This window comes from Zootoca vivipara, chromosome 11 (genome assembly GCF_965207765.1).
Source record: "Zootoca vivipara chromosome 11, rZooViv2.hap1.1, whole genome shotgun sequence".
NCBI lineage: Eukaryota > Metazoa > Chordata > Lepidosauria > Squamata > Lacertidae > Zootoca > Zootoca vivipara.
The window spans coordinates 33,493,075-33,518,705 of record NC_142594.1 but is presented as its reverse complement, the minus strand read 5'-3'; the positions used below and the strand labels follow the sequence as shown (position 1 = coordinate 33,518,705).

Genomic DNA, 25,631 nt, shown 5'->3' with positions numbered 1-25,631 from the left:
GGTTCTCAGCTTTTATAGTACAATATGGTAGCTGAAAGCTTTGACATGTAAAACACTCATTGGCAAAACTAGCATTCCCAAGAGGCTTAGCTTATTCCCCCAGCACGTGTACACATTTGTACATTTCTGCTGCTCTTAGCTGCACTCTGTGCCGATAAGGGGATTAGTGGCCATAATCATTGTACTGTAACATCCTGTCATTATAATGTTTCTCTTTCTGTGCTCTTGTTCTTTTACATTGTTGAGTGCTGTTTTAAAGTACAGCTGAAGGAGTAATTAGTCTAGAGGGTAAATGCTGCTTTAATCTGCCCGCAAAGACTGACGTCCGGTAAAAGGCTCGCATGAGTTCCTTTAGATCAACCTGAAGAGCATTTTCATATCACTGCAGTGGTTTTTTTCCCCAGAACAGCGAGTGAGTCACCCATCTTACCTTTGAGCCATTCATCAGGCTTAGCAGTTTGGATGCTAACTTCTTACTACAGACCTCCATGGTACTGCCAGAACCCCATGACCCAAGATATTTTGCTGCCTAAGGAAAAATAGCTAATGGTATCACTGCTTCCCAAGTCGAAATGAAGATAGGGATAGGTGTATGCAAATTTGCCTAGTTACACATTTTTGAAACACGATTTCCCCTAAAGTAAGACATTTTGCATGTTATTTCCACTAGTATATTCATTTGTATGAACAATATATGCATTTTGCACACATTTTCTTGCATTGTGAAATTTGGAGGCGCGCACATTTCAGAAGATGGCTGAGTTTTGGAAGGTTTGCATTTAAAGGTGAATAGAATCTCATTTCTCTCTCATTCTTAGATGCAGATTGCCCAGGACTGGCCAAATTACAGTCAAACTAGCCAGTTTCACTCCGAGGCACACCTTTGCGGGTATTTTATTGTTTAATTATGTGCAGGACTACTTCCTATTTTGCATTGAGACTGCAGTGTGCAGGGAAGCATTGGTTTAATCCTTCCCTCTCCAGCTGTGATCCTGACCACAAGATTGTGCTCCATACCACAAGTAGGGTTGGAAAATAAGCTAGCATTGGTGTTTTGATATCTTGCCTCTGCTTGCACTGTGGCAGGTGGGGGGTGTCTGTAATTTAAAGAAAGAAAAGACTCGGGCATGCTTCCAAACCCTGTGATTTGGTTCCATTTTTTGAAAGAATACCCCACCAGCACTTCTCCCTGGGAGTAAAAATATGTCACTCAAAATCAGCTGCCCAAGACAGCTGCCTCACTCTGCCTAATGGTGGGGCTGGGAAGGACATGGGACTTTGTGGTGAAAAACTGGCAATATTGGAAATAACCAAATATTTTTCCTCTCCCTCTGCCCTTGTAGGATTTTGCTGAAAAGGAGAAGGCAGCAGCAAGGGCTCTAGAGGATGTGAAGGCTAACTTCTACTGTGAATTATGTGACAAGCAGTATCATAAACACCACGAATTTGACAACCACATCAATTCCTATGATCATGCTCACAAGCAGGTAAGCCTAAAAAGTCATTCAAGATATAGCCATGTAAAATAGGTAGGGTGTACATATAGAATCATAGAATTGTAGAGTTGGTAGCTTCTTTTTAATTTACTATGTCATATTTCTGTGGTGACACACTCTCTTACATGACATGACAAGTTGCACCAATTTACATGACTAGTTGAACCACTTGGTACCAAGTAATATTATTTTTGGGGGGTGAGCCAGTGTACCATGCAATATTCGCAAGTATTATGCCATGGGGTTGGTTTCAGTGTCAAATTGCTTCTATGTTTCATGTGTGCATTTTGTTAGGTTTTTCCTTTAAGACTGATGTGGTCAATGGTGCTACACAGAGTGTTTTTTAATTGTTTTTATTTAAAAAAAATATCTTGGGTTACAAAAGTACATACAGTGTCTCTGCTTTCAGTTCATAGAGTTTGATCTACAGATCAGTCATATTTGATTGGATACATTAATGTAATAGCCAGTATAAAGTTGGGGGAGAAGAGAGAAGGGGGGTAGTAAACTTTAATTCTCTTACATCAGGCATAGTCAAACTCCGGCCCTCCAGATGTTTTGAGATTACAATTCCCATCATCCCTGACCACTGGTCCTGTTGCCTAGGGATGATGGGACAGATAGTTCCAAAACGTCTGGAGGGCCAGAGTTTGCCTTTGCCTGTTCTACATAGTGTATGTGTAAGGTTTTTGTGTCAGCATCATGCGGGCAGGTTCCATTTCTATTGATTTACTAGCTGGCCAGGCCACGCGTTGCTGTGGCTCATCCCTGTGATTCCCCCCACCCTGTCCCGATCCATGACCTATCCCTTCCCCTCCTGTCCCCAACCCACACCCAGGCGAGTCCCCACCTCCATTCGGCCTAGTCCGTAAAGGCGAGCCTCCATTTGGCCTAGTAGCTGCAGTACCAGTGTAGCCGCCGCTAGAGGGCGCTGTGTTGCAACCTCTTCTGCCTTCTATTTCCCAGCTTCCCCGGATGTCCACTGGAGGGAGCACTTTTTTGTACAGAAATCCAGGTTTCTACCTGTGCTAGGTGTGTCATCTGGTCAATGTAAGTGGATGGTTACACCCCCACATGTGACTCTGATGTGGGCAAAGTTGAGGGTTGTGGAGAAAGGTGTGGAATAACAAACACGCACCTTCTACATTTATATATAGATAGATAGATAGATTAGTTTTTGTTAGCTTGGCGGTGAGAGAGATTGGGGGCCACAGGGCATGGTTGGTTGCCTTTAGTTGACTGCAGTGAGTTTTGTTTGCGTGTATGAGGGGAAGGGGGGTTGTTAGGTCCACTTAGCCATATTGATTCATATGTTGTTGGTGGGTTCCAGTTGTTGTCTTGTTGAGCTGTGTATGTAATTATTACATAATGTGATATACTCAGGTCATCAGGCAGATGCACCAATGTCTTAAGACACTGTCACCCTTAAGAAAACATGGATGATCGAGGGTCAGTTGTGTTAATTGCATACCATGGTCCCAATGAAAATCCCCACTTGTTCTGCTCTGCACCCTGGGATGGATGTTTCTGTTGGTGCCAATGGATGCTTCATTCCTGGGCCGAATAGTCGGGGTGGTGGTGGTGGTAAGCACGACCTTTATTGCAACAAGAGCATGAGTAGAATAGCCACATGAAGGGACTGTCAGAATCAGGACTGTGACACAGAGTTAACCACACACAGACACACTGGAACTCCATCCCATGCTGTCATTCACACTAGTGGGGAAGTTTTTTTTTCTTTTTTAGAAAAAAGGAAAGAAGGAAAATGGGTGGGGACAGAGAAAAACAATAACGAAATAACAATAAATTGTAATTGAGGTTACAGAACTATGTAGTATATATGTAAGTAGATAAACTTATTATTTCCCTTAAGGTTCCAAATATCATTAAATTTGTCCATATATCACCTTCATCTGAAAGTGATCTGTTCATAGGTTGCAAGAGTTGCCGTGTTGTCTATCCATTTATCAGGGGGGGGGCATATTTTTATGCTTCCAATGTAGATTTATTTTGATAGTAGGGAAGTTTCTTTCCCAGGGCTAATAGCAGCTGGGCATTGTGGGATTTTCCATCAAGACCTCAGCAGGCAGGGATGGGTTATATCCCCACTCCTCATGTGCTGCACTCCTGATCCTGTAGCTCCCTGCTATTTATTTTTTAAAAACAAAAAAGTGGACATATTAACTGCAATCACACAATTAGAATCACATCTGGTTTTCCCAGTAAGATTCAGGCAGGGAGCCGACTGCTTCAAGAGGCACTCACATGCATCATAGAGGGGAAGGGGTGACTCCATTTCTGCCCTACAAAGTCAAACACAACCCATAAGCTATGTATGGCAGACTACTGAAAACTTTGCCGAACATTTATGTTCTTGTGCCTGCCTTTGAGGGGAACAGATCTGCTTTACTTGTCACTGGCCTATGATGGATGCAGTTCAAAGAACTTTGGATCAGGCTATTAATTTCAATTCCGAACAGGGAGTAGTTGAACTCCAAAGGAATCTTCTTTTGCATTCTAGTGTTTTCTCTTTCCTCCTTAATATCCTGCTCATCGCCTTACTCAGCAGCAAATCAGCTTCTGATTACAGGTTCCAATGCTCATGAGGGACAGTGTTGTTGATGAAAGTCGTGAATTTCATGAGTGTACTCAAAGCCACAATTTTGGCCCATTGTTTCCTCAGACAAAACTGGGTTAATCATGAATTCTTTATTTTTTTATATTAAAAAATAATCAGCTAGTGCTGTTCTCCACACCACTCAATTAGTCTATAAAAGGCTGGTAATGATATAAAACAAAAATGGTTTCAGATCCAAAACATGTGAAGTTAATCCTATAATCCCTCTTCCCTATACAAAAGGATTTATTTGCAGCTTCAGTTGCTTTTTCTGCTTGTCAGAATTTTCTGGGCTCAGATCGATCCATTCCAAGCGTCATCATCCCTTTCTTTCTTTCTTTCTTGCCCTCCTTCCCCCTCCCCCCCCCCTCACACATATCCCTCATGTTTCTCAGCCTTGGTGGTTTATGCAAAACAGAAAATGGAATGTTGACGCATCAAGTCAGTTTGTCTTGGCTGCTCTCCATCATAAAAGATCATGGTTAAAAGCAATAAAACTCTTTTTAATTTTAAAACTAGATTTAGTGCTCTGGGGGGGTGGGGAGACAGATTGGCAATGGAAGGAACAAATGGCCTATATTTTATAAAAACAAGCTCAACTTCATAGAGAAATGCCAGCACATGCTTCTCAGCGCTGACCTACGAGGTATGCTAATGTCCCCGATTAGTGCACCCATAAGGGTGAGAAGATGGGTCAAAAAGTGGCAGGTTTGCACTGTGATTCTATAAACACTTACCTGGAAGTAAGTGCCACTGAACTCAATAGAATTTACTGCAAGGTAGACAGGCTAGTTGTTAAAATTGCTAATGATTTGATGATGATCCGCTAGGAATGAGTCAGATTCTGTTTCCAAGCTTTCATATTTCCCTGGTCAGTAGTAGTTTTTGTCCTCTTTTTAAAACAACAACAAAACATTGCCTTTTAAATAAACATCTTTCACACATCCACAGAAATGGATCTAGCTTTCCTACCATGCAAAGTTCCACTGCATCAACCACCACACAGGAAATCATATGACGGCATTGCTCTGAACTTCATTCTGTACGATACTGTAGTTGGCTCAGATTCAAGGCCAGAAGCTTGAACGAGTCTCCGGAAAGATAGAGCCTGGCTACTTAATGAAACTTAAAATCAACGCTGTTTGATACAAACAGAGCAGCTGTTTGTACAACATGCCTAGTTGCATATGAGGGCAATACTGAATCCTAATTACCCTAAAGCTTGTGCTAATACTTTTCTATAAAGGGATGCAGGGATTTAAACGATGAAGGTAAACGGTCTCTGATGGACTGAGTCCGATTTTAATGTTCCGCTTACATATCTGCATCAAACAAATTTATTTATGCACCCTTCCCAGCCCTTATCTTTCTACGTGAATGGCTTTTGGACAAGTTATCTAAATCTACACAAAGATAAGGCAAAAGAAAGAACAACACATATTCGTTCAGTCTTTTGGTTTATTCCCCACCAGGTCCCAAGGAAGGGCAAGGTAAAGGTAAAGGGAGCCCTGATCATTAGGTCCAGTCGTGACCGACTCTCGGGTTGTGGCACTCATCTTGCGTTATTGGCGTACACCTAGCAGGTCATGTGGCCAGCATGACAAAGCCGCTTCTGGCGAACCAGAGCAGCACACGGAAACACCATTTACCTTTCTGCTGTAGCGGTACCTATTTATCTACTTGCACTTTGACGTCCTTTCGAACTGCTAGGTTGGCAGGAGCTGGGACCGAGCAACGGGAGCTCACCCCGTCGCGGGGATTCGAACCGCCGGCCTTCTGATCGGCAAGCCCTAGGCTCTGTGGTTTAACCCACAGCGCCACCCGCGCCCCTCCCAAGGAAGGGTACAACAATGTAATTTCAAGTTCATTTTAAAATTCGGTGTTAAAACAGTTAAAACAAATTACAGTCAGAGAAATAGGATGAGCCCTGAAAACACACCCTTGGTCAAAGGCCAGACTAAGGATGTGTATCTCTACCATATGGTGGAAATGATGCAATGAAACTGCCAGGTGCACCTCTGTGGGGTGGAAATTCCACAACCGGGGAGCTGCCACAGAGAATGTCGACTCTCAGGCCACCCCCAAACTTCTGAGAGGGTGTGAAGGCAAGGAGATGACCTCTCTGCTGTTTGAGGCCTAACCCATTTAGGAGTTTAAATACTAATGTGAGCACCTTGAATAGGTCCTGGAAATGAACCAGCTACCACTGCAGCTGTTTTAAAACAGGGGTTGTATGAGTTCAGAAGTGAACATCTGGCTGCTGCATTTGGGGCTTGAAGTTTCGAGGTCACCTTCAAGGGTACCCCAACATAGACTGCACTGTGATAATAATCCAGTTTGGAAGTAACCAAAACAACAGAAATTGGTCATGTTAATGGTCTGGAAATGTCTGGGCAAACAGGCAGTTCTTCATCTCCCTGATTACCATTATTAGTGGATTCTGTAGGCGGAGGTAGATTTAGGGCAGTACAAACAGTTCCCTCACACTGGGTGCCAAGCTGAGGGGGGCACTGCAAGCCATCTCAACTATGATATACTGCTTGCGCAGAACAGAAAGTGAAAAGCGGGGGAATGCCAAATTTGGGCTTACACAAGGTGCCGCAAAGTCTGACCCTGCTGCAAGGTGGGTGCAACTGCTGAAAATACCCTTTCCTAGACCCCAGCTAACCAAACTTCTGTATGCCGTGGTGCCATCAGGAAAGGTCTCATCCCAGACCATGGTGAACATTTTCTGCATTTTGAAAATGTGCAGTGAAGAGAAGGTCTAATAGCCCTATGACATCTCTGAAATGAATTCTATATATTATGCTCCTTACTCCAATTTCATCTGGAAATGGAAATCAATGTTATATATGCTTTTCCAATGCAACATGTTCATTTCTGGCGTATTAATTTATGGCAGAGTTCTTCCAAGATACTTAACTTGCACATTACTGCAATCACATTTATGAAATCAGTGCTTGGATAGCAGAAATAGAATTATCAAATGCCACTGAACACAGTCTAGTGACTTGTTATGACTTGAGGCAGCACATTCCCATTTTAAATGTCAGTTTATACAAGTCTTTATTTTAAACCCACAAATCTATGCCATTAGATGGGCCTTATTAAGAACCAACACACCTGATTCAATGTGATTGCTTTGTTACTTTTCTCATTATGCAAATAAATTAGCAGGCGTCATCCCCGAAAACTGCATGTTGTTTAGAATAATGAGATTGCTTTCATTATCGGAACTTCAGAAATATCTAGCGAGAAATGGGAAGCTACTGTAAAATGCAACGTCTAGATAAGTTCCATTGTTAAATGTTATTTGCTGTAGAATTACATTCACTACTTTTTTTAGACCAAATGCTAATTAACATGTAAATTAGCAGTTTAGCCCTCTTTAAAACCCAGGGGACAGTTAATTTCATAGCTGATTGTTGTCCGCTGACTTTACAGCAATTTGAAGTATTACATTATACGAGGAACTACAGAATTCTATCACTGAATTCTACAATCTCAAGCTAGCCTTGTGTGTCAGAGGAAGAGTTCATTGTTAATAATTGTACTTTTATCTTTTTCTTCTTTTTTTCTCTATGGGTGCACAGTTTTGAATAATGAAATCTCTTATGTATCATGGAAGGATTTTTAAAAATCCATTGTAGGCAAGTAGATAATGATACAAAAGAAACATCTTAACAATGCAGGCCTATATGTGTCTACTCAGAAGTAACTCCCATGGGAGTGAGGTCCATTGAATCCCATGGAACTAGGGATTGTTTTCTGTTCTGCTCTATATTCATCATGTGCAGCAATGTTTCTGCTCTGCTGCACTCTTGACCCACCTTCAACACAAACATGCACTTATGGACCCATTTAATTTCTCTTTTTACCATATATTTGTATGGTGGTGGTGCTGTGGTTGCGACCCACCTTATATTGGGCCACAACCCAGTACTGGTTCACAGAACACAACCCAAAAGCTGGCCACTCACTTCCTGCCAGCTGAAGCCCACTAGTCTAGCCTAGTCAGGATCAGTGCACCAGGTACTTTTAAGAGAATGCCTCTGTTGACTTGGGAATGTGATCATCATGGACAGTTCATTGCAGGGTATTATACGGTTTCCTTTTCAGAGATTCATAACATGGCAATGGCAGGCTCATGTTTGGAATTAAAGTGCTGGCCAAAATCTTGTGACTGATCCACTAGAAACTCATACAGTATTTTGATGTGAAATGCATTAAGGTGGCAAGCAAATCCTTGCCACTCCACCAGTTTCCCAGCAGGTGGGTTGCTCTTGCTTTCTTGGGGAGAATGGGGGTGACAAGTCACTGGGGAGGTTGGCATGATGCAAATACATTGGTATAGCCAATCTGGCACTCCTGCCAAGCCATGCCAAACTCCTCACCACCATTCCCCTCCTTGTCTCAGCAAGCAAAAGTGACCAAATTTACTAGGGAAGATAGTGCAGTAGCTCTGCCCCACCTGGCAAGCCATGTCGTATGGATTGTGGCAAACAACTCACAAAGGTCTTGCAATGTTCTTACTTGCATTGATATATACCATGCATATACCACAGCATGCCACAAATGTGCCTACTAGCAGCCAGCAGCTTTTGAACTCATATATACACAGTGGGCTGGGTTCAAATATAACGCAAAGCCATGTGTAACTATAGTTAAGAATTCACACCGAGGTTGAACTTGCAGATGTACAACCAGCAATTTTTGAGTTGCTTGTTTATTTCTCCCACCCACCGACCCCCATCCGCTTACCATTCAGTTCTATACATTCACAACTATCCACAGATTTGAGATGGGGGCCATTGGTTGTCAATGGACTGTGAATTCCCATATAACAACAAACCGCAGTTAGAACAAACCATGGTTTTCAAAATAGCTTCCAAATGTTGTTTAGATCTTGGATTATTGGCGCCAAGCAATCAACACTTTCTTTTTATAAAAAAGTAAATTATTATTATTATTTTGCATTTTCCATTCTACAAACCATATCAAAAAAGAAACAAAACACATATCTCGTATCCCCTTTGACTTCCCTCCCCACCACCACTTTTGTGGATCCTTATGTTATACATTTGCATTCTGCATCTTATCACTAACTCCAATTATTATAAATCCTTAATCAGTCCATGGTTCAAATTTTGCTACAAGTCTTCTGTCAATCCTGCTAATAAGTGTAGTTGTTTACAATATTTTTTCAAATACATTATATACTTCCCCCACTCTTTGTTAAAGCTTGATTCTTCCTGGCTCCTGATTCTTCCTGTAAATTTTGCCAATTCAGCATAGTTCATTAGATTTAACTGCCACTCCTCCTTAGTCGGAACTGTATTTTCTTCCATCTCTGGGCCAGCAACATTCGGGCAGATGTGGTCGCATGAACCATTTCTTTTTGTCCTTTGGGATCTCCGCACCCAAAATTCTTAAAATGAAAGCTTCTGATTTCTTGGAAAAGGTTATTTTCAACATCATTATATATCATTTCCCAGAAAACTTTTATCACTTTACATACAGTGAGGGGGGGGAGTATTTCATCCCCTGCTAAATTTGCCCATTTGCCCTCTGATGAAGAAATGACCAGTCCATAATTTTAATGGTAGACTTATTGTAGCTGTGAGAGACAAAATAACAACAGGAAAAACCCCAGAAACCCAGTTAGTGGGTTAGTGGAGTCTGTAACCTGAAGCGTACCACTGTATTAACACCAGCCTAACGTACATTCGTTTCCCCCCTGTAACTTTAGATGCTTCTGAAGCAGCTGCTTGCCTTCCTCTAGTGAATGATTCTATCATCTAATTTATTTCCTCCTCTTTACAACCACTCTGTGCCCCACTGAATGTATCTACAACAGCAGCTTATGTGTTTCCCCTCTACTTTTGAGTGTAGATTGCTACCATCTATCTGATTAATATGCACAATTTAGCAGCATAATTGAGTCCAATGGAGTTTAAGAATCTTGCTGATCTTTCCTTGTAGAAAAATGAGCAACAAATCTTCAAGGTATGCTTCTAGCCCCCCCCCCCAAAAAAAACGAATCGAGCCTAACACAGATATGTTTGTATGTTGTTTTTTGGCAGTGGGGGTGGGAATACTTAATGCATGGTGCATATCTGTGTACTATCAAGGGAGTCATAGTAGAATGACAGGATTATTTTACTTAATTCCCAACACTAGTCAGAAACATTATCATCTTTTTTCATCATACCTCAAATATATCCAAACAAAACAAAACCATGAAACTCGCTGCATTTATTGGACTATTCAGTAGTTACTTAGCCTGTAACCCTAAACACACTTTCCTGCGAGTAAGTTTCATCAAAGTCAATGGGGATGACTTCTGAGTAGACACTCACAGTCCTTCAATAGTCCTTCAAATAATGATACTGTCTGAAGGATCTTCTTGCTCCTGCTATTTAAAAGATACATGAATTTTAGATAAACTGCCCAAAATTAATGCCTGATGGTGGGTGAATTCCAGTGCCAGCATATGTCCTGGACATCACCTGAGCCATGAGACATTAGGAATCCTTCAGCTGAACCCTAATGAGGATACATGAAGCCACTGACAAGTTCAATTTGCAAATTCTCAAAGCCAATCTCCCTCTTTAAAAGTTATTAGCAAACTGATCTACAAACTTGTTAAGACCGAGAACATGTACTAATTGCCAGACACTTTTGCGTAACTGGTTCTGTGGACTGATTTCAGTGAAATTAAACTGAATTAATTCCAAGTACTTTGGTCTAAGTGGTGGGTCATATTCAATTACACTTCTATTTTTTTTTTAAAAAAAAGTTAATGCAACAAGATTCAACCAAAAAAATAGAATAAAAAGTAGAAGAAACAGATAGACAAAGCCATTTCATTTTACATCTGTAAGAAAGGCTCATTGAATCACATTAGATGCCAGTGCAGAAGTACATGCAAAAGAACATTTTTATTTATTTTGAAATGTTTATAAGCTGTTTTCCTAAGTAAGCTCAACTCTCTCAAGCTGGCTGACATAAAGCAATTTAAAATTACAACTTCAATAATCATCATAATTTCTAAAAAGAAAAATTAATGCAATTTATACAAAGACCCACATTAATAACCCAGCGGTGCTAAAAAGCACACATCCAGCTCAGAATATAAAACACATTTTCAACAAAACCATTAGCTGAAAGGAACACCATAACAAGGAAATATTACACATGCATAGGCATCCAAAAACAAATAGGTCTCCAAAGCCCTTCTAAAGAACTGCAGTGTGTCAGCTTTCCGGGGGTCAGTTGGCTATGAATTCCAGGGCCATAGCAGGGAAAAGGAGAACCAGGTAAAAAATCACACAACTGCTTAGACACAGGAAGGCCCCAGTGACCCAGACAAAGAACAATAGCACTGAACAGCTTTGTATGAGCATTTCGCAATATATTTATCCTTGTGATGTAATTGTTTCTGGCTGCATAAAGGATTGTAAGCTGGGTGTGAGTGTTGGGCCTGCATGTGACCAGACCCACTTCCCTGCTCCTTGCCCACTGCCTTTGGATGCGGTCTCTTTAAACTACAGTTCCAAAATGGAGAACTCTGTTTTAATGCTGGTTAGTAGACTGACATAAAACTACAGTTCTCCATGGTTTAATGTCAGTAAAGTGACATTAAAACAGAGGTCTGTGGTTTGGTTGTGCAGAACGGTAGTTTTGAAAGACCACAGTTGAAGGGGCAAAGCCAGTAGAAGACAATTCTGTTTCAGATGCAACTGGGAACTATGGTTTAATTTAACCAGGACTGCAGTGTTGAAACCAGCTTGTGAGGGGAGGTGTGTATAGGCCTGATGCCCGTGCCAGGAAGGCTGTTGAGACAAACATGGAGGCTGTGTGTGTGTGAACAGTAACATACCACTATACAATTACAGAAAGATATTTGTCTTTAAAAATATCCTAATATTCAATGACTATAAGGCAGCTGGTGATATTTAAAACAGGGTAATAATGTTAATCAAAACTAATTTCTCCACAATGACCAAATCACAGCTCACAAAACAGTGGTTAAAACAGCAGCTCATTAGTTAAAATTCTTGATTTAAATGACGTGGTATCAAAGGCTTGAGTAACCAAAACAAAAAAAAATCAGTTGGGTGTCTAAATGGTAGTAAAGTTGACACTTGACAAATGTGTTTGGAGAAAGAATTTCAGAGATGGAGCAATACTACAAAGCAGCCTTGGGTGGCCAGCCAGCATCCAAAGTAGGAGCACTCAGAAAGAACCTCAGCAGAAGAACTTAAGGAGCAAGCCCAGCTTGCAAGGCAAACAATATAATTAGCTATAATAATGCACAATTAAGTGTGCTTTACTACTAGGAATTGGGAAGGGACTAGTGTGCTCTCCACTGCTTGGAGGAATGAGGAGCCTGTGACCATTAAGATGATGTTAGATTCCAACTCTTGTCAGTCTCACGCAGCATGGCCAATGGGCAAGAGAAATGCGAGTGCTCTAGTGGCAGTTACTTGCATGGGGTTGACAGTGCATGGCTTGTTAAAGGAAGTGAGAGAATTTACATGTGCAAAAATCAATTTATTCCCATTCCATTTTCAATTAACATTTGCAACTTTGATTCAATCTGTTTTTTATGGACCGCTGCTCTCTGCAATAGCAACATCCCTTAGAGCCCTCTTATCATACAGCTGGAATACAGTGATTTTCACGTGCACAGATAACTTCCTATGTATCTAGTCCACTGAGAGGTTTTTCCTAAGCTAGCTCCACATATTAAAAGTTGTGTTGCAGGAGTTAAAACCAATAGCACAGGATTCCAGCATAGATCTGTTCTTTCTAGGAAGTTCCCTAAGATACTGCAACAAGGCAAGACAAATACAATAGCAGAACCTTAGTCAAACACTTGAGGACAAGGAACAGCACCACCCTGTTGGATGACTGGAGAGGTTGCTAATATAATCATTGGGATATCTTTTGAGGGTGGAATGTAGCTAAACATGGTCATCGCCCATGTTCAGAAGCAGTATGCCTCTGTACATTAGATGCTGGGGAGAAGCAATGAACAAATTCTGCCTTCATGGCTTGCTTTCAGTACCTGAAGGCAACTGCTGGACCCAAGAAGGCTTGATGGACCTTTGGTCTGATCCAACAGGGCTATTCTACTGTTCTTGCCTGCTTTTTGTCTTCCATATAACTTCCCAGAATACACTTCATCAAAATGCAGACTTCTCAGAAGTGTCTGGCCTTCACTTTCTGACAATGCGTTGGATCCAAACTTAAACACGCTTAGAGTAGGCCCATTTAAACCAATGGGACTTAGGTTGGTCATGGCTCACTTTTCCTATTCATTTCCCTGGGTCTACTCAAAGCAAGGCCAGGTCTGAATCTGACCCATTGTTTGCATTCACTTTCCTGTATCAGCCAATGCTCCATGCAGATAAGCTGCTGAATCCATGAGCAGAAGCAAAACAGGTGGTAATAACACACAATCCTTTCTTACTGGGATCTTTGTCATTGAAGTCAGCATGTTATCTTTGGGCTAGAAGCCAATTAGGCCCTTAAAATGAAGCATTCACAGCACCGGCCTGAAAAGGAATGCAGAGCAACAATATATATGCAACTGTATTTATCTACTAGTCAAGTGAAACGAATAGGATGTGGTTTAATCAAAGGCTGTGAAATGTTTGTCATTCAATGTATCAGTTTTCTATAGTTCATCCCACTGCACAAAGTTATTCCTTAGCTATCCTAGTAATACTCAAAGATAACAATGACATATTGTTTCAGAAATGAAAGAGCAACTTGAAGAGGATTCAGCTGCCCTATTTCTCCTTGTCTTTCAACATAATCTTCCATATCACTGTGGCTCCCCTAAGCCAAAAAGATACAAAGTCACTATCAGCATGTTGAATCTGTGCGGGTGCATATTTTAAGGGGATTGTAGTTCTGCTTTGGTATTTAAACTCAACCATTTTCCCTTTTAACAGTAAATAATTCAGATTCAGGGAGGTTAGCAGGGAGGTTGCGCACGTGAAGAAAGGAAAATAAGATACTGTGTAAACAAAATATAAGGTTTTGGAAAGGAAAGGGCGGAAAGTCTGCACCCTACACACAAATTTCCAAGGAGCAATTAAAAGATTAGAAACCCATTTGAAGACCTAATTAGATCCTGGACAGCAAATTTAAAACAAAGGCATTTTCCAAAAGCACACAACTATAGTAGCATGTACTTTTCATATCAGCTGGTTTCTTGAAAGTTTTCCCTGAAGACACAGTTGTGTGCCAGTTGAAAGGTGACCCGGGAGCCTATCCCAGTACAGCTCCAGCTTCTTGCTGGAGATTTCTGCTATCACCAGAGATCAATGAATGAGCAGCTTTTTATCATTCATATTATTATTATTATTATTATTATTATTATTATTATTATTATTCACCAAATGGACACAGCCACGCCTTGGTAGCAGTTAGACATTCCATAAAACATGGCAGAGACATGGCTGTTCGAAAAGGCCATTGGGTGATGATTATTTTTTTGTCTCCTGTTAGCCTGCACTAGAATTATTACTCTGCTGTTGTTGTTGTTGTTGTTTAAAAACATGATGGGTTTAAATTGTTTTTTTTTTAATTTTGAAATATTATTTCTGTATTTTGAGTTCTTGGACTCCTTAAGTAGAAAGTAGGATGTGATATAATTCTTTAGAAATAAAATGCGCAAAATAAAACGAGGAGTTGGTATATGAAGGTTAACACTAGCACCGGTCACCACGACTTGCATCCTAAGAAAAGTTGGCTTTTAAAAGTTCACAGAATGGATGTTTCCTGTCCCTGCTTCTACTTCACAGCTCCCTGTGACCCCCCCCCCCTCAAAAGCCTTCTGGGTCAAGACAGCAGCAGTGGCCCTGGCTTCACTGGAGTGGGACAAGGCTTGGTGAAGATGAAGGAGCTCCATGCTAATGGGGGTGGCTCTGCAGCAGGTGGATGTGGACCAACCTGGAGTTCCCTCACCCTTAATAATGGAGAGTTGTGGGTTTGAGCCTTACCTTGGGTAAAAGGTTCCTGTATTGTAGGGGTTGGACTAGATGGCCCTGGTGGTCGCTTCCGACTCTGCAATTTTGTGATTTCATCCCAACAATTATGTATGACACCATACATACACCTCCAGCTCCGAGGGCCTTCTGGCAGTTCCCTCACTGTGAGAAGTGAGGTTACAGGGAACCAGGCAGAGGGCCTTCTTGGTAGTGGTGCCCGCCCTGTGGAATGCCCTCCCATCAGATGTCAAGGAAATAAACAACTACCTGACTTTTAGAAGACACCTGAAGGCAGTCCTGTTTAGGAAAGTTTTTAATGTCTGGTGTGTTATCGCTTTTTTATTACTATTATTATTAATTCTGTTGGGAGCCTCCCAGAGTGGCTGGGGAAACCCAGCCAGATGGGGAGGTATAAATAAATTATTATTATTATTATTACTATTATTATTATTTTATTATTACCTCTCCTATGAGCCCCTACCCTGAGCAACGTGAGGAGGGGATTGCTAGGGAGAGGAGAGGATGGTAAACTTTCATTCTGTGAATTTCCTTACATCATTTTAGGATCCAAGTCCTGTTTGGGGTAATTTGCTCTCACCTGGCAGCCTCCAGCCCCCAATTGTTCAGGAGCCATGAGAACAAACTAATAAGCATCAATGTGACCCTCCAGAGCAGCTCTTTGGGACGCAAGTGTCTATAGACATGAGGGGTGAGTGGGGAACTCTCCCTCTGTAAGCTTATTTCTGTTAACTTATCTTAGGAGCCAAGTCGATTTGAATAGTTCCTTTTTTTAATAATATTTTTATTAGTGTTTTCAAAAAAATAACAACAATACATAATAAAAAATAAAAAATAAACACATAGAATAAAAAAGAAAAACAAAAACATATATAATAACAATTCTCATATCATCTCACATGATTTATGGGACCTCCTCGGGCTTCCCTCCCTGTGGTTCTTTAACACATTTATAGTTAGCAACTTCTAAATCATTTTCATCACCTTACCTAATCTTACTTTTTAACTTTCATATCACATATTCCTAAATTCCACAGTTTATTTACATCTTAATTTCTGATCTAATATGTTACTTTAGCATATATTTTTAAATATAGTTTAAAATCTTTTCATTCTTCTTCCATCGCTTCCTCTCTCTGGTTGCGGATTCTTCCGGTCATCTCAGCCAGTTCCATAAACTCCATCATCTTCATCTGCCAGTCATCAATCGTTGGTAATGTTTGTAGTTTCCAGTTCTTAGCAATCAAAAGTCTCGCTGCCGTCGTAGCATACATAAAAAACGATACATTCTTCTTTGGAATTTCCTTCCCTACAATGCCCACTAGAAATGCTTCTGGTTTCTTAACAAATGTGTTTTTCAACACTTTCTTGAGTTCATTATAAATCTTATTCCAGAAGTCATTCACCAGTGGACATGTCTACCACATGTGGTAAAATGAGCCTACTTCTTTCTTACATCTCCAACATTTGTTATCATGGTTATGGTATATCTTTGCTAATTTTACTGGTGTAAGATACCATCTATACATCATCTTCATTAAATTTTCCTTTAGTAAACTACACGCAGTAAACTTAATATTCTCATGCCATAATTTTTCCCATTCCTCAATCATGATATTATGACCAACATCCTTTGCCCACAAAATCATAACATTCTTTGTTTGTTCATCTTTCGTATGCCACTCAAGCAACAATTTATACATTCTGGAAAGTATTTTCGTCTTAGGTTCTAACAATTCTGTTTCCAACTTTGACCTCTCTGATTGAAAACCAAGTAATCTATCCATTTTGAAAACTTCATTAATCTGGTGGTATTGGAGCTAATCGTCTAGTTTACATTTCAAATCCTCATATGTCTTTAACTTAAATTGGTCTCCTTCTTGAATCAACAAATATCTATATTTCGGCCAACTGGTTTCCATGTTTACTCTTTTACGGACCTTGGCCTCCAATGGTGATATCCATTTAGGTGTTTTTCTTTCTAACAAATCTTTATACCTGGACCAAACACTATACAGTGATTTTCTGATTATATGCGTTTTAAAGCCTCTGTGGGCCTTTACTTTATCATACCATAAATATGCATGCCAACCATAAACATTATCGTAACCTTCTAAATCCAAAATGTCTGTATTTTCCAACAAAAACCAGTCCTTCATCCAGCAAAAGGTAGCTGCTTCATAATAAATCTTTAAGTCCGGCAGGGAAAAGCCTCCTCTTTGTTTATCATCAGTAAGTATCTTATATTTAATTCTAGGCTTTTTCCCTTGCCATATAAATTTCGATAAAACCTTTTGCCATTCTTTAAAACAACCCAATTTATCAATTATTGGCAACGATTGGAACAAAAACAACATCTTTGGCAATACATTCATTTTCACAGTAGCTATACGGCCCAACAGAGAAAGTTTCAGATTAGTCCAGGTTTCTAAATCATTTTTAACTTCATTCCACATTTTCACATAATTGTCCTTAAATAGATTCAAATTCTTTGACGTCATATTTACACCAAGGTACTTTACTTTCTTAACAAAAGATAAACCAGTTGCTTCTTGTAATTTTTCTCTTTCCTTACTGTCCAAATTATTATCTAATACTTTGGTTTTTAATTTATTCAATTTGAAACCTGCTACCTTTCCAAATTCTTGAATTACTTCCAGAGCCCTTTGAACACTGGACTCTGGATCTTGTAGTGTCAAAACAAGGTCATCTGCAAAGGCTTTAAGTTTATATTGTTTCTTCCCTACAGTCACTCCTTTTATTTCCTCATCCTTTCTAATCCTGGATTTGAATAGTTCCTTACCCTACACTTCTTCCTTATCCTTGACAGTAACACACTGCCTCCACTGTTGTGACATCTTGAAAAGAATATAGAAAGGAGACACAAGTCCTACGTTAAGTTTTCTTTGCCATATCCCTTATTTGCATGCATGAGGATGGTTCACTCATCCCATGAACTGGACAGAGTCCCATTTATTTTGATTAGGTGATGAGCCCTTAGATTTCTCTGGAGAGTGTCCCGTTGGAGAGAGAGAGAGCTTTGCCCTGGGACAGAAAATGACCAGATAGGGCCTGAATAGCAGTGGGAGATGAGTGGGTGCTACTGTGCAAAATTTACTACAAAGCTCATTGCATCTACTCACTTCAAATAAATTTCATAGCAATATTATTAAATCGCGATTCCATAGAACAAATTGAAATGCATCAGTTAATTTTAAAGTTGCCTTTCTCGTACGTTTAATCCTGAAAACTAATAGCCGCTCAAAGTTATTTTTAGAATGCCAGTTACCATGGTGAAAGCAGATTTTCTTACTGCTCTTTCTGCTAGTTGCTTAAATGGCTGTATGCCTCAGACATACATTCCAATTATGCTTTTAAATAATTTTATAATACTCATTTTATGGTTGGGATTTAGAAGACATTTTACGAATCACGCTGTTGGCTCTACTATAGTAATGCATAGTTTGTGTCAATTTGGAAAACTTAAAACTATTTTAAAATTGTGTTTTGTGTCTAATATACATCGTCTTTCTCAGGAAAATGTACATCCACCTTTGAAATAAGATGTAAAACTGGAATTGTAGATTTGAATAATTCCCCAAATCCTTCCAGCCCAATGTGATGCATTTGTTGTTGTTGTTGTTTAGTCGTTAGTCATGCCCGACTCTTCGTGACCCCATGGACCAGAGCACGCCAGGCACTCCTGTCTTGCACTGCCTCCCACAGTTTGGTCAGACTCAAGTTCGTAGCTTCGAGAACACTGTCCAACCACCTCGTCCTCTGTCGTCCCCTTCTCCTAGTGCCCTCCATCTTTCCCAACATCAGGGTCTTTTCCAGGGAGTCTTCTCTTCTCATGAGGTGGCCAAAGTATTGGAGCCTCAGCTTCAGGATCAGCTTTCAGTGAGCACTCAGGGCTGATTTCCTTCAGAATGGATAGGTTTGATCTTCTTGCAGTCCATGGGACTCTCAAGAGTCTCCTCCAGCACCATAATTCAAAAACATCAATTCTTCGGCGATCAGCCTTCTCTATGGTCCAGCTCTCACTTCCATACATCACTACTGGGAAAACCATAGCTTTAACTATACGGACCTTTGTCAGCAAGGTGATGTCTCTGCTTTTTAAGATGCTGTCTAGGTTTGTCATTGCTTTTCTCCCAAGAAGCAGGCGTCTTTTAATTTCGTGACTGCTGTCACTATCTGCAGTGATCATGGAACCCAAGAAGGTGAAATCTCTCACTGCCTCCATTTCTTCCCCTTCTATTTGCCAGGAGGTGATGGGGCCAGTGGCCATGATCTTGGTTTTTTTTTGATGTTCAGCTTCAGGCCATATTTTGCGCTCTCCTCTTTCACCCTCATTAAAAGGTTCTTTAATTCCTCCTCACTTTCTGCCATCAAGGTTGTGTCATCTGCATATCTGAGGTTGTTGATATTTCTTCCAGCAATCTTAATTCCAGCTTGGGATTCATCTAGTCCAGCCTTTCGCATGATGAATTCTGCATATAAGTTAAATAAGCAGGGAGACAATTTACAGCCTTGTCGTACTCCTTTCCCAATTTTGAACCACTCAGTTGTTCCATATCCAGTTCTAACTGTAGCTTCTTGTCCCACATAGAGATTTCTCAGGAGACAGATGAGGTGATCAGGCACTCCCATTTCTTTAAGAACTTGCCATAGTTTGCTGTCGTTGACACAGTCAAAGGCTATTGCGTAGTCAATGAAGCAGAAATAGATGTTTTTCTGCAACTCTCTAGCTTTCTCCATAATCCAGCGCATATTTGCTATTTGGTCTCTGGTTCCTCTGCCCCTTCGAAATCCAGCTTGCACTTCTGGGTCCACATACTGCTTAAGCCTGCCTTGTAGAATTTTAAGCATAACCTTGCTAGCGTGTGAAATGAGCGCAATTGTGCAGTAGTTGGAGCATTCTTTGGCACTGCCCTCCTTTGGGATTGGTATGTAGACTGATCTTCTCCAATTCTCCGGCCACTGCTGAGTTTTCCAAACTTGCTGGCATACTGAATGTAGTACCTTAACAGCATCATCTTTTAAAATTTTAAATAGTTCAGCTGGAATATCATCACTTCCACTGGCCTTGTTATTAGCAGTGCTTTCTAAGGCCCATTTGACTTCACTCTCCAGGATTTCTGACTCAAGGTCAGCAACCACACTACCTGAGGTGTACGAGACCTCCATATCTTTCTGGTATAATTCCTCTGTGTATTCTTGCCACCTCGTCTTGATGTCTTCTGCTTCTGTTAGGTCCTTACCACTTTCGTCCTTGATTATGGTAATCTTTGTACGAAATGTTCCTTTCATATCTCCAATTTTCATATCTCCAATTTTCATATCTCCAACCAGATCCCTGGTTTTTCCCATTCTGTTGCTTTCCTCTATTTCTTTGCATTGCTCGTTTAAGAAGACCCTCTTGTCTCTCCTTGCTATTTTTTGGAAGTCTGCATTCAATTTCCTGTATCTTTCACTATCTCCCTCGCATTTTGCTTGCCTTCTCTCCCCCGCTATTTGTAAGGCCTCATTGGACAGTCACTTTGCTTTCTTGCATTTCCTTTTCATTGGGATGGTTTTCGTTGCTGCCTCCTGTATAATGTTACAAGCCTCCATCCATAGTTCTTCAGACACTCTGTCCACCAAATCTAAATCCTTAAACCTGTTCCTCACTTCCACTGTGTATTCATAAGGGATTTGATTTAGATTGTGTCTTACTGGCCCAGTGGTTTTTCCTACTTTCTTCAGTTTAAGCTGGAATTTTGCTATAAGAAGCTGATGATCTGAGCCACAATCTGCTCCAGGTCTTGTTTTTGCTGACTGTATAGAGCTTCTCCATCTTTGGCTGCAGAGAATATAACCAATCTGATTCAATGTTGCCCATCTGGTGATGTCCATGTGTAGAGTCATTTCTTGTGTTGTTGGAAAAGAGTGTTTGTGATGACCAGCTCCATGGACAAGGACAACAGATGCATTTTTACTCAGATGTAAAGCAACTTTATTTAGTAAGGCTTCCTATCTAGTAAGTAAGAATGCATAGGACTCCAGCCTTCTCTTAAAACATTTGAGAACAGTCAAAACTAGCAAAGTAGTTGAAAATATGATGCAGAAGCCAGGAGTACATTTGGGAGTTAGATGAGTCTTGCCAATTGGCTAGTTTTCAACCAACCAGATGCAGGTATGGCTTGTGGCACCTGGCCAACCAAATGTTGGCTCTCCAGTCTATGTAGGAGCTCCTTATTATCCTGTTCAAAGCTGGGACATTGCACAGAAGAGGGGGAAACTTTGCTGAACTTCAATGCTTTCTCACTTGCACTGACACTTGAAATGGCAAGAAAATACCTCGGGCTAAAGCTAAGGCCACAATCCAATGTAGATGTAAGCATGCTTATAAAAAAACCCAATGCTCAACTCTACAAAGTGTACATCATGTTATGAAACTTGGGAATGATCCAGGTTTATTGGATGTGGACTTAAGTATGAGACAGGGGTGTGCATCAGCTCTGTGTACTTCCAGGGTGCAAATGTGCATGTCTATAGGGGTGTGGGCTTTGACAGGGACCCAGTGATGCCCACCCCCTCCCCTTGCCCAGCCTGCCAACTCAACCTCCCTACCAAGTCTTGTGTTCTGGCATACAAATAGCAGTTATTTCAAGCAATGGGATATTGTCGTATGTGCCTATGCTTGCCAGTGTCTTTTTTAAAAAAAATAATCTATTGATTTAAAAATAGAAATAAAACAAAATATCCAACTAAAATAGAACGAAGTAAATACACAAATAATCCATCATATAAATCCAAACATAATTTAACCTATATTCTACAATGTTGTTTCACCTTAACTTATGCCTTTTCATGTACACCTACATTCATATCTTCTTGTACATTTCGACTTCCCCTTCTCTTCCTCCCTGGCTTCAAATTTATTACCGTTCTCACTGCTTCTATTTATTTTCCTTTTGGGAGCTTTACAAGATATTTGTCTTAAACCCAAGTTCCTTTATATATATTCCAATTTTTTCCTAATTTTCCTTAATTTTTTTATTCGAACCACCCCTTATCGAATTTGTCAATTTGGCCAAATCGATGTAACTAATTACTTTCTCTTGCCACTCTCTTATAGTTGGGACTTCCTGGCTTCTCCATAATTTAGCAAGTAGAATTCTTGCTGCCGCCACTGAGTATAGAAATATCTTTTCATCCTTTTTGTCCACTTCTTTATCAACCATTCCTAGTAGGAAAGACTCAGGAGTTTTTTTATATTATATTTAAATATTTTCTTAAGCTCTTCTAATACCCCACTCCAAATAGGCTTAATCTTGGCACAGTGCCACCATATATGTGTGAATGAGCCTATTTCTTCCTGGCACCTCCAGCACTGATTATTTTTATTTTTATACATTTTACAAATTTTAACTGGTGTCAAATACCACCTATAAAACATTTTGATTAAATTTTCTCTAATTGCCTCTGATGCCGTAAATTTCCAAGTTACACTCCATAGTCTTTCCCACTTATCCATTTCTATTGGTTTTCCCAGTTCCATCGCCCATTTCGTCATTGTTTCTTTGATACTTTCATCCTTCAGTTCCCATTCTAAAATGACATTGTACATTTTTGAAATAACCTTCTGTTCACTTTGTAATAAATTCTTTTCTAATCGTGATGGTTCAGACATAAACCCTTTCTTCTTCTTGGAATCTGCTATTTAGTTGGTAATACTGCAGCCATCCTGTCAGATGTTGCTTAATATCTTCATACTTTTTTAAATTTAAATACCCCTTTATCTTCCTCTATTAACTCTTTATATTTTACCCAATTTCCCTCATTATTTAATCTTTTCACTGTTAATATCTCAATTGGAGACAGCCATTATGCTTGCTAATGTCTTATGGTACCCAAGTAATGCCGCAGGTTGTGCTGGTGCAGAAGTATTCCATCTAATCCTATGCACCAATTTGCCAGTGCAATAGCTGGTATAATCAGGCTGCAAATGTCTTGCAATTGTTATTCATAGGAACCAAAGAACAAAGGAGTCAAATTTTGTAAAATAAATCATACTTTGGCACATTTGACTAGGTTTAGCCAGCCAGTTAGGTACCTAATGGCATGAAAAAATGTAATTGCACACTTAAATGTATGTTAATACCCAAGCTCTCTACCCTGCTTGAGCGCCCTTATGGATGAGCGCAATTATTTCGATAGTGTTCAACAGCACCTGTTAGTGAGCTTAGCATCTTTTGCGTACTTGGTTAGCCATATGAATGCTACTATTGTATATATATATATATTTGTGCCCATTCAGCTGGGCCGTTTGTGGATGTTGTTTTGAGAAAGATTTGAAGATTTATCCAGCTAGCTCCATTTGGGTACATTTTGAACAATACAATTTATTTCATGGATTGCATTCAAGCAAACACATCTGAGGTCAACTAATTCTCATAGACAACTGCATAGTAAAATATGGTTGGCCAAGGCATGGAATCAACCATAAGATACCTGAAACAAACAGCATGGGATATCCATAAATACTTGATTGCAATAAAACTATGCATACGGACAATATTAGGGGGGGGCCATGTCTGTCCTTTAATATGTGCATATCTGTTATTTAAGACTTTATGGGTTGTTTCCAAACAATCCATATGCAGAGTATCCTACTCTTATAATTTAGAACCCGGGTAGGAGTGGGGGAAAATTATTTAATTGCTGCTGCCGCTTCTTTGGCAATGACTCGTAGCCGAATAAGATTGTTTTCCATGAACATGGCCTTAACAGTGAGTCCATAAATGACTGTGGAGGCCAATTCTGGATCCATACGTGCTTCCACAATGGAGACATAGGTTTCCGGGTGGCAGTTGATCACAGTGAGGGTTTGCCAAATGTGCCTTCCTCTTACCTCGTTTCTCCTTTTCACCGTGAGTTAGTGCTTCTTCAAAGTCCATGACACCTTTGGTAAAGGCTGTTCTTCAGTTGGAGAGCTCACAGGCCAGTGTTTCCCAGATATCAGTGCTTATGTTACACATTTTTAGATTTGCCTTGAGAGCGTCTTTAAACCTCTTTTGTTTTTTGCTTCCCATTCTTGAGTTGGGAATAGAGTACTTCCTTTGGGAGATGATAATCAGGCATCCGAACAACATGACCAGTCCAACAAAGTTGATGTTGAAGAATCGTTGCTTTGACACTGGTGATCTTTGCTTCTTTCAGTGCACTGAAATTAGTTCCCATGTCTTCCCAAGTGATGTGTAAAAATTTTCGGAGACACTGTTGATGGAATCTTTCAAGGAGCTAGAGAGAGAAGCAGAAACAATTCATACGTTTGTTGTTGGAGCCACATAGCTTTATGCTGTAATGGTTTAGGTTATGGGGGAACAATTCAAACCAAATATTGACTTTGTTCTCTCCCCCCTCACTTCTCCAAGATAATACAAAAGAGCTATTTCATATGCCTGTGTGAGTAAAATTGATACCTATTGGCTAGTATCTACGCCATCAGTGATGACCTGGCATGTAACATTCTCACTGGAAAATAGTTTGCATCTTCTAATAAGTAACGCCTTAAGCAATGTCTTCCCAAGTTCCTTGAGCAATTGAAAACTGCAGTGTTCTGGTCCCTTGATGCCAGAGACTGCAAGGGAAATTTCAAATGCCACCCCACAAAACCAGTTCAGGGTGCATAGCACCTCTGGTACACAGCCTAATGCTACTTGGTGCTTTCTGTGTTGTTGTTTTTCCTGTTGCATCTGGTTGTAACCGTCATGTTTGGAGCTGCAGCTCTTCTACCATAAAATGCATTAGACAGAGATGTGAGTTTGAGTCAAGCTGACGGATAACTATACCCCCCAACCTCTCTGCTCACTGGGGATTACTTATTACATTATAATTGCATTTTATCAGCTTTGCCTCCTGTATCTTGTCTGGTTATGTGTAGAAACACAAAAGCATCAACGTGCTATGAAGAGATGCATCATCTTTTATTCTTGTGCTTCTCTTGCACAGAGGCTGAAAGAGCTAAAACAAAGGGAATTTGCACGGAACGTGGCTTCAAAATCCTGGAAAGATGAGAAGAAACAGGAAAAAGCACTCAAGCGACTCCATCAGCTGGCTGAGCTGCGGAAGCAGTCAGAATGGTAAGCATCTGGAACTTGTATTACATTTTAATCTCATATCCACCCCCCTGGCAGTCCCAGAAGAAATCTCGGTAAATTTACTCCTGCTTTATATAATGCACAGATAATCATCACATGCTCTGCAAGCCCTTTTTAAATTATCAGTGATGCCAAAACATCCTTGCCATAAAATTGGAAGCCCTGCATTAATTCCTTGGCATTTGATGGTTGGGGTTTTTATCCTCTTTTCTAATCTGATCAGAACAGACATTTTTATAGAAAAAATAGGGCTGTGCTGAGTTTTCAAGAGCAAACATTTTCAGTCCAAAACCATAAGTTTTGGATAAAATTATCCCCTCCTCAAAAAAATCAAACAAACCTGTTT

The 25,631-nt window shown here is 40.2% G+C and overlaps 1 protein-coding gene across 1 annotated transcript in view; it reads left to right on the top strand.

Annotated features, from left to right (window-relative positions):
• The window catches only part of ZNF804B (zinc finger protein 804B), a 210,636-nt gene that overhangs the window by 177,259 nt on the left and 7,746 nt on the right, over window positions 1-25,631 (top strand). The window contains exons 2-3 of the mRNA XM_035129662.3: window positions 1,344-1,487; window positions 25,137-25,267. Coding sequence (XP_034985553.2) covers window positions 1,344-1,487; window positions 25,137-25,267 — 275 coding nt within the window. The remainder of the gene's footprint in view (window positions 1-1,343; window positions 1,488-25,136; window positions 25,268-25,631) is intronic.